At 35.4% G+C, this 9,601-nt stretch overlaps 1 protein-coding gene across 1 annotated transcript; it reads right to left on the reverse strand.

Moving 5' to 3' along the window:
* Positions 1-703: 703 nt before the first annotated feature.
* On the reverse strand, positions 704-8,884 carry LOC147392031 (eukaryotic translation initiation factor 2 subunit gamma-like). Its single transcript, XM_086457518.1, has 9 exons — positions 8,738-8,884; positions 8,339-8,480; positions 8,155-8,216; positions 6,068-6,180; positions 5,881-5,983; positions 4,456-4,683; positions 4,110-4,328; positions 2,910-3,170; positions 704-1,352 (listed from the first exon to the last, which is right to left on the reverse strand). Exons 2-9 carry the CDS (start codon positions 8,442-8,444, stop codon positions 1,050-1,052), a joined length of 1,395 nt encoding a protein of 464 aa, XP_086313644.1. The 5' UTR covers positions 8,445-8,480; positions 8,738-8,884; the 3' UTR covers positions 704-1,049.
* Positions 8,885-9,601: the final 717 nt, after the last annotated feature.

The following is a 9,601-nucleotide window of genomic DNA, read 5'->3' on the forward strand; positions in this document are numbered from 1 at the left end:
CATCAGGACTTTCAATCCACGTCCCATCTGCACTCTTGATCTTACGGATACAATTTCTTGAGCTTTAAATCTTAGCTTCCAGTCACGCTCTTTCAACTATTGAATTCTAGACTTTTGCCTCAATGTCCTTACTAATCACAGAGTAGTCATTATTTGCTTTCTGATAATTTTCATAAATACTATGATTCCAATCTAACTCTGCAAGCTCTTTTTCTAGCACCTGCACTCTAACCTCAGCTTCCTTTAATATGATATTCAAATTCCCAAACTGTAGTCAAATTCAACTTCTTTTACCTTTTCAGTCTTTTTAACTTCACAAAAAAGGCGATATAGAGAGACTCCAAGGGTCTAGAAATCTAATGAAATCTTCAAACTAATCCATTAAATAAAAATAAAACTGGCCTGTATGCAAATGCACTTTTCAATAAGAACAACTCTTTAAGAACCAAAGGTTTAATTATCAAGCCCATCCACCCACAACCTCCTAAGCCACAACCAGCTCCACTAAGGTCCGAACAAACTAAATGAGCATTTTAGAAGAATGACTCTCCCACATAATAGCTCTTCCAGAAGTTTGGAGCAAAGCACAAAATGGGAATCCACCAGAGAAGAAAAACCAAAAAGGTTTGAGAATAAAAGGCGGGCCACACAACACATTGCCTAAGTCAAGATTCAAAAGACTTGAAATACCAGGCAATCCCAATTGACAGCATCCAAATGTGTAGATAATAAATAAAAAAATTGCAGTATGATCAAACAACAATAACAAAAAGTGACATATCCCAAGTACCTGATAGTAAAGTTTCCATAACATAATTGGGAAAAAATTTACTCCTCAGACCCAATTCACTCGAACACTCCATATCATTTAGTCTAATGAAAGAAAAAACAAAAAACATAATAGAAATCAAACCATGTTTTCTTCTCCACCTAACAAAAATTGTTCCTAGTAGTTGCCTTCCCTCCCACATTTTCTCCAAACTGTTTGTGTTGTGTTACAGAGTACTGTTTTCTCTCTCTTTTTTCTTTCCTCTGCAGGTGGGGTTTACTCAGATGGGACAGGGTGGGACATCTAGGGTGGTTCCGGCTTGAATTTGGCCCCATCCAATAAGACGCCAATGCTTCTCAACCCGCCGGCTTAAAGCAACCTTCTCCCCTTTGCTAGTGCACACGGGAGATGTGAGTTGCAGCTTAGCGAGATCGTTCTTCACAGCAATTACTCTAGCCCCCGTTGACATGGACCCAATGTTCAACATAAGTATCTCACCTTTCACCAGCTTTGAGACTTTTCCTTGCCTCTCTGTACCCTTTGTCCTGACTCCAAGAAGCCGCCTTAGAAGAAAAAAGTTAACCTGAAAATATTCAAGAGCAATAGACTCATTCATCATTTTTATACAAAATTTTACTAGGCACATGTAAGATAAAGTAATGCAACGCTCTCAGGGTAAAAGATGGAACAACAATCTTGGGCTTTTTCGGCATGTCTTCAAACATTCAAACCCACCTTCCTCTCCATTAGTCAAGGACACATGGATAAGGTAATTTATTTGCAGAATCAACAAGCAAGCTATTAATAATTGAAGCATATTTTCAAATACATGAGTATCCACAATGCACAACCAAGGATTCAGGGCCGTTGTAACTATAACTGCTGGCATTATGAGATGGTCGCCCTCTCAAACCACAAACTCGCACTTTGGGAGCAGATGCATTTGTAAACCACTGTCATGCATGTGTGAGAACACATTCTACCCGTCAAAGGACTTTCCTAGGGGATGAGATAGTTACTTGTGGGGAGAGCATAGAAATTTTACCTTGCAAATCAGTTTTTCTTTGAAAAACGAAGGGGTAAAAAAGACAGAAAAGAAAAAGAGAGACCAGCCCAGGGAACCAGTATTTCTCTTATGTCAATATAGTACTTTTACATAGAGAAATTTCTTTTATCAGTTCTTACATTTTTCTTTAGTAATGTAAGAAAATTCTACTCATATATATGGAGAGAGATGTTGGAACCCAAGGACTTTAGAATGACTAAAACCAATATTGGGTATTTGGAGTGTAAATTTAGTACTCACTAAGGGGGTTTTGTTTAGTAAAAATTGATGGTCTAAAGACACCATTGGACGACCACTTACATTATCTCCGGTCTATTATATGTAAGGAAGGTACTTATCAAAAAAAAAATTATATGTAAGGAAGGAGAGATTGAAGAAAATGCTGTCCATAGAATCAGAGTTGGATGATTAAAGTTAGGTGTGCCTCCTGAGTGTTACATGACAGATGCGTACCAATCAAATTAAATATAAAAAAATTTATAAGATGGTAGTAAGACCAACTGTTGGACTATCAAGAAGCATCATATTAATGAATTGAACCAAGCAAAGATGAGGATGTTGAGATAGATGATTGGAAAGACGAGAAAAGATATATTAGAAATAAACTAATTCAAGAAAATGTGGAGTATCTCCAATAGGCAATCAACCAAGAGAGAGTCAATTCAGATGGTTAGGACATGATCAAATAAGGCAAATTGAGAAGAAATATCCAAGTTGTTGGTTGTAAAAGAGCAAGGGGAAGACCCAAAGAACACAGATCGAGATAGTCAACGTAGCTACAAACCAACTTTCAATACCAGAAAACTTGACTACTAGACAAAGGGGAATGGAGAAACACGATCCTTTTAACTGACCCCAAATCTTTGGGTAAGGCTGTTATAGTAACTTAAGAAAATTGCTCATTGTTTTTATTTCAATTTTGAGCTGGTTTGCTTTGTACGTGTGAATGTTTACAACCAAGGTGTTGGTTCAAAAAGCTTATGGACATCGCGCATGCACACAAAGCCACACACGTACATGTGAATAACAGTTAATTCAGAACAGCAAAATTAATTTGCAGGCTCAGTTTCTTACCTCGAGTTCAACAAAAACTTCAGGGAGTGATCCAACCTCCCCAAGAACCTGACCCACCAGCCTATCAGCACGAGTCAAAGTAGGGTCCATTGTGGTGCCAACCCCAATGAGACCACCAGGCACCGCAAACTGCAGCTCGTTTTGTTCAGCCTGCAGTGAAACTATTCTTGAATATATAGGAGTGCACCTGATGTTACCATTCTCATCTTTTACTACAATTCCAGGGCGGACCTCAATAAATTGATTCACTTTCAAAACACCCTGCACAACACAAACTTGTTTTAATTGTGATTCATAGAGAACTTATTATGAGATCCAAAAAGGCAAACTTTACCAAAACACATCAGCTCCCACATTTAAAGCATGATAGATTTACAGGGATATCAGGACTCGTGAGAAATTTGAACCGGTTTCTGAAGGAATAGCACATACAGCTGAATCAGAACCAGCAAATTGGTAAGACCCATTTAGGTCATGGTTTTAAATCTCATCCAAGACTAAGATGACTAGCCCGAGTCATCTCGGTATCGTTCATGAACGAGGCGAATAGACAAGGCGTCTCAACTGTGCCGAATCTCATGAGATAAACGAGATGACTGCTGAGATTTTGAAAATCTCGTCCAAATCAATAAAACTCAGCCAAGTCAACGAGGATTTTGTATATTTTAATTAAAATAATAATTTTTTTGTAATTTAAATACATATTTATCAAAATAAATATGATTTAAGATTAAACATCTTCTAATCAACATTATTTTATAATAAAAAATTATAATTATTCTCATATAAATATATGAGTAAATAATTGTAAAACGAGTAAAAGGGTTTTATCTCATCCGAAATGAGTTGGCTCATCCAAGATAACTCGGTCTCATCCATGGACGAGGCGAGACGTCAAACGGGGTTTTGTAACCATGATTTAGGTCTCTAAAAGAGAAAATCCACCTAATTGGATAATGTAACCATTCATTATGTTGCATTTTTCCCAGAAAACAAGAGAAAGAATGTAAATAGTCAAGAGACAAATTGATAGATAGATGGTTTGGACCGTCCAATCCAGTGGATTGGATCGCAAAGTAGATCTCCAGACCCTGCATGTGCATAATGAATTATCGGCCAGTTATAAATAGGATTCCCACAAATCCTTGTCAAAATATACCTTAGATACCTATCTTTGAAAGTAATGGATTAACAGCATACCCTAAGGATGCTTCCACCAGCAACACCACCTTTAATCTCATCAACCTCGGACCCCGGCTTATTCACATCGAAAGATCGAATTACTATCATATTGGGTGGTGAGACAAAGTTCCTTTCTGGGATTGGGATCTTTTTTACAAGGTACTCACATACAACATCAATATTATATTTTAACTGTGCAGATATTGGAACCACTGGTGCTCCATCGGCAACCGTTTTCTGCAAAATTCACGTTTGCAATTTAACTCAAAACAGTAAAATAAACAAATAGAAGTATATAATCTCTTGCTTGCTTAGCAAAATATATATATATATATTGCATCAGTTATGGTTCAAGAAAACTGACCTGAATAAACTTCTGGATAGCTTCATGTTGGTTGATGGCTACATTTTCTTGAACAAGATCAACCTTATTTTGAAGGATGATTATGTGTTGGAGGCGCATAATTTCAACAGCGGCCAAATGCTCGGAAGTCTGAGGTTGGGGACAACTCTCATTGGCGGCTATCAGAAGTAATGCTCCATCCATAATAGCTGCTCCATTGAGCATGGTAGCCATAAGAATATCATGACCCTAAATGATAGAAAAGCAAAATAAAAAATTTCAGATCCACTATAGAGAGAAAACCACAAATATAGACACACAAGGCCCTCAATGCAAATTTGCAATTAGTGTCATTGGGAGCAGTAAATGAGGCAACTATGGCACAGAATATACACAAATAAGAATTAGTGCAGAAATTAGTTTTATCACTGGTTAGTCTCCACTCTACATCTTTATACAAACGTAGTTTACATAAATAAAATTTTTAGTGACCGACTTTGTAAACTAAACTTCGTGTGGATTATGTTATGAAATTATTGTTTTATTGGTGTAAGCTTTTTTCTGAGTTCAGGGGGGTATTCCTTTGAAGACTTCTTCTTTCAGTGGGATCTCGTGTGTAAAGGGTGATCCTCTTGTTAGTTTGGGTTGTCCTTGTTTTTCTTTCTTTTCTCTACTCTTTTTCTTGTTGCCTTATGGGCTTGCTTTTGCTGTTTCGTCTCTTGAGGACTCCTTGTCCTCTTTTCAATAAAAATTTTGCTTATAGAAAAAAAAAAAAAAAAAAAACCTTCAAATTGGAATTTTGACAGTAATCTGGACAGATAAATCATGAATTAACAGTTTCGATATGCTAAAAACATGACGATATTGAGTTATCAGTTCCCCCATTTTTCTAATTGTCTTTTATCAATTCATAATATTATTGGTTGATTATGTAGTTTGTTAACCTTTTGGTCGACGGGACTCAACCCTCGAAAGCCAATATCTCACCTCAATGGATACCTTATGGCTCACCCACCTTCTGTCCATTAGATCCTTCAACCATTCAATGGTTTTCGTAAAATGTTATCCACTTTCAACTCAAGCAACTAGTTTTCCAGACCTAACTTCTGTTCTTCAATCTTGCTTCAAGTTATGATCTTAACTTGATAAAAATGATTAAGAATACAGCTGTCTACTCACTCAATAATTTTGCATATGTCCACTAGAAGAAAGCTCATACTGCAGATTCACAATTCACTGCAGAGGGTAAAAAGAACTCAAACATGGAGTTAAGAAAATTCACGCTGTTGTGTAATCAAAAGTTAGATTCCGAAAGAAACTAATGGATCAAAAAACGTAAATTAACACAATCGCTCTCATCCAATATAGACCAGTGGTTATGCCCATGTCACAATATTCTAGTTGATATATACATTGACATTAACGTCTAAAGGCCAATCACCTTACCGGGCAATCTACAAAAGAGACATGTCTAAGTAGCTTCATTCTTGCATTTTCAAATCCTGGGACATCACATGGAGGACTATCTTCTTTTCCACTGCCATACGCCCTGCATACAAATTTTAAACATAAATAATGAAAATCCGAGCAACAATGAAAAGATAAGAACCTTAGGTCCTAGAGATCACCATACTTGTAGCACATAGGACGAGGGCATCGCTCATCTTCACACTTGTATATTTTTGCATTAGCATATCCAAGCTTGATAGTAATGTTACGCTCCAGCTCATTTTTAAATCGAACCGTCTGCAGAAATAACAAACCAGGAAAAGAGTATAATTCCAGATTTATAAAGAAATATATTTTTCAGATATGATTAGTGGACTACCAATGTTGGACCATCTCACAGGTTACCATATCTAATAAACAAGAAATTCAATAATTTAATAATGATTTGTCCACATTAACAACACTAATTCTAACAGGTTGCAAATATATTGCTTTGCACAAAGACATAGCTGGTATCCATAACAAGGGCTTGATATTCCCCCATTATCTGCTATTTGTGCATGTGTCTATTTTGGGCTACTCTTTTCAGGAAAAAAAATAAAAATAAAAACAGAAACACATGACAATCACTTAGGTGTGTTTTCCACATTGAAGAGAGCTCCGGTATTGCTCCCATTGTAGAAGTTTAAACGCTTGCTAATAACCATTCTGCCTGCGTACTTTGAATGTCCGTGACCTCTAGCTTTGAACCTGATAGCTAGGCTTTGCAAGAACTCAAAGCAAAGTACTCAATTTTAGGTTGATAAAAAGTAGTCTTAAGTAAAACAGATCAGCGAAGTCAAGCCCAACCAACAAAGCTGACCTAAGCTAAAATGAGCAAGTAATCACAGAGCCAAAGCCAAGCCTAGAGTGTGTATCCAAACTTGCATGTTAACAGGGTCATTTGGTATCCAATTTATCTACAATTTTCATAAACCATACATATTCATGATTATGAGATTGAACCTTCTCATTGAAGCTAATCTATCATGCCTCAAAACACATCCAATGAAATTAAAGCTTCTAATACTCCTTGAATTGAAGAACCTCCTCAAAGACTCAAGAGCAACAAACTAAGCGATCAAGTCCTTCGAGATATACACGAGACTTCTAAGCAAAGAGGTCGACTGCTACAAAATATTGAACAAAGTGGTCAACTTTTACTTCTGTAACTGATAGGCTTGCATTAGAGATCCCAACCTTGAAAAAAGGAGGGCTGTGTGAGATTGTACGTGGGTGTAAAATAGTGGCAATCCCCAATATGGATGTGAGCTTAAGAGAAATAGGATTCATATTTCAGACCCCAATATTGGGATAAGGAATAATGATGACGGCAATGTTGATGATGTGCATTTTACAGTTTGACATTGGCATTGAAGAAAACTTGAAGTTTGAGATTAGGATGTGACACCAACATTGGATGATGAAGTAACGACGATGAAAACAACTAGTTGGACTTTGCCAATGGTCTAATACTGGAGTAGAAGGTAATTTAGAATTTACTAATAGAGGTGACAAGTCTAACTTGGATGGTGAAATCTTCTACGATGAAAAATGTTTGGAGATAAGTTAGTGGGCCTCTCATTGATGGGAAAGGCATCTTCAACAACGAAGAGGATGATGAATCTACTTTTCTATAGTGATGGAACCCAAACTATATAATGTTTTCAAAACACTGAAGCGTGAGGCCCTCGATAACCTAGAGCCTCAAGGGTTACCTAAAGTGTAAGCCTTACATGCATGGAATTTTAAAACAAATAATATAACATATATAAATAATTAATATTGAAAATTACATAATTAAGGTAGCCACCAAAAATTTTAAATTTCAAGTTTGGATACCTATATTAATAACAATTACAAGATATTACTATTTTATATTTCAACAATAAAAAAATATTCTTACTTCTTTGTCTATCATCAAATTCCAATCTTTTTTGGTGATCAATTTGCAAATGACTTGTAAATTTTGACCTCAAAGGACAACTTAATCCCACTATAACATGGGAATCAACTGAAAAAATAAATAAATAAATAAATTATATCACGCTATTATTTTCATAACAACTAATCAGCATAATAATTTACAAAATTGGCTTGCCTCCAAGGCACTTTATTTCTCAATTCTAGACCTACCACTTTAATAAACTCACAAATTTAACAACAAAATAGGTGACAGTACATTAAAACCAAATCAAACAATATAAAACAGAACAAAAGAGAATAAATTACCTGAACCCCTGATATCGCTTTTACGACAGTAGACTTTCCATGTGCCACATGACCAATAGTACCTAAAACAACAAAATTTGGCACAAGTGCATAAAACCCAAATCGTGACAACATTCTTTAAACATCGATAGTGATTCAAGAAATACATAAAAAAATACAAATAAGTAAATCTTAGGAAATTTACCAATATTTATTGTAGCCTGACGAGAAATAACCTCAGGTGAGAGTGGATGCAAAGTTTTTACATCCAGTTTACTTAGATCCTGCTCCATCAACCCTTTTCGAGACATCTTCGGTGTCGCTAAAGGGTTTTATCTAATATAAACCTGCAAAAGGTAAAAAAAAAAATTAGGGTTTTAGTTTTGTACTCATTTGGCTAAAAAGATTAGAGTTTAAAGATTCAGAATTTTAAATAAAAACATTACGATTTAAGAACTAAAAGAAGACTAGCTGTTACAGATTCAAAACCAAATCGAATTTAAAAAAAAAAAAAAAAAAAAAAAAAAACAAGAAACAAGATCTTCAAAAGCAGAGAACGATGAAATAGTCTGAGATTGAAAACGAGTAGAAGAAATTGACGAACCGGGTTCTAGGGCAAATGAGACGAGAGTTGTCTGTGAGAGCTCTTTGAGTCCAGAGAGGCGGAGAGAAATGCGATACGATAGATGAGAATGAGAACCCTCGCTGCGATGCTGGTAGTAAGGACTTTACGTGGGTCAGGATTATCTTGGGCCGAATCAGATACGTTAAGCCCATCTTAATGCCAGACCCAAGCCCAGCTTCTCGTTCCCCTATCTCGACGAACACCGATTTGACTCCTCCGAGTCATCTCGTTTTGTTTAAGTTAAATAATTTAAAACTATTTATTAATATATGTATAATTAAAAAGTTTAATTTTTTATCATTATAAGATTGATTGGTAGATAATCGGTGTCACAAAATCATATTTTTTTATAAATAACAAATATTTACTTTTGAAAAAAATTTGATTATTGTGTATCAAAAATGTAAAAGTCAATTAACTTAGTCGAAGATGCCAACTTAGCAAGTTGGTAAGACATGTGGAAAGTGTTCCCACATCTTCGACTCCCTTAGAACCCAACTTCATGATTACCTTCCAAAAAATAAATAAATAAATAAACTCAATCGATTTTGAAAATCAATCACTTACGAGGTTTTAAAGATGATCTCTAATGTTTTAAAATTTAAGCATCTTGTCTTGTCTTCCAACAACGTTGAGTTGAATCTTTCAAATCATATGATATTGAACAAGTTTAATTTTTTGTTAGGCAAACGAGCTTAGTGATTGATAACTTGTAGCTAAGGTCTTGAACTTAAGACTTGGAATCAATATTCACAAACTTCAACCAACTTTGCAAGCAAACATTTTGTTTAAAATGTTATTTTATATTTGAATAATTATTATTTTTTATTATAATAAAATACA

Source organism: Akebia trifoliata, chromosome 11, assembly GCF_017979445.1.
Source record: "Akebia trifoliata isolate Shusen 1 chromosome 11, ASM1797944v1, whole genome shotgun sequence".
Classification (NCBI taxonomy): Eukaryota; Viridiplantae; Streptophyta; class Magnoliopsida; order Ranunculales; family Lardizabalaceae; genus Akebia; species Akebia trifoliata.

Excerpts from the sequence above, each read along its gene's own strand:
- LOC147392031 (XM_086457518.1), bottom strand. The coding sequence starts at position 8,444 with ATGTCTCGAAAAGGGTTGATGGAGCAGGATCTAAGTAAACTGGATGTA. Across the intron at positions 6,181-8,154 it reads AAGCGATATCAGGGGTTCAG|ACGGTTCGATTTAAAAATGA; the intron begins GTAATTTATTCT and ends TTATTTCTGCAG. Across the intron at positions 4,329-4,455 it reads CTATCCAGAAGTTTATTCAG|AAAACGGTTGCCGATGGAGC; the intron begins GTCAGTTTTCTT and ends TGAATTTTGCAG.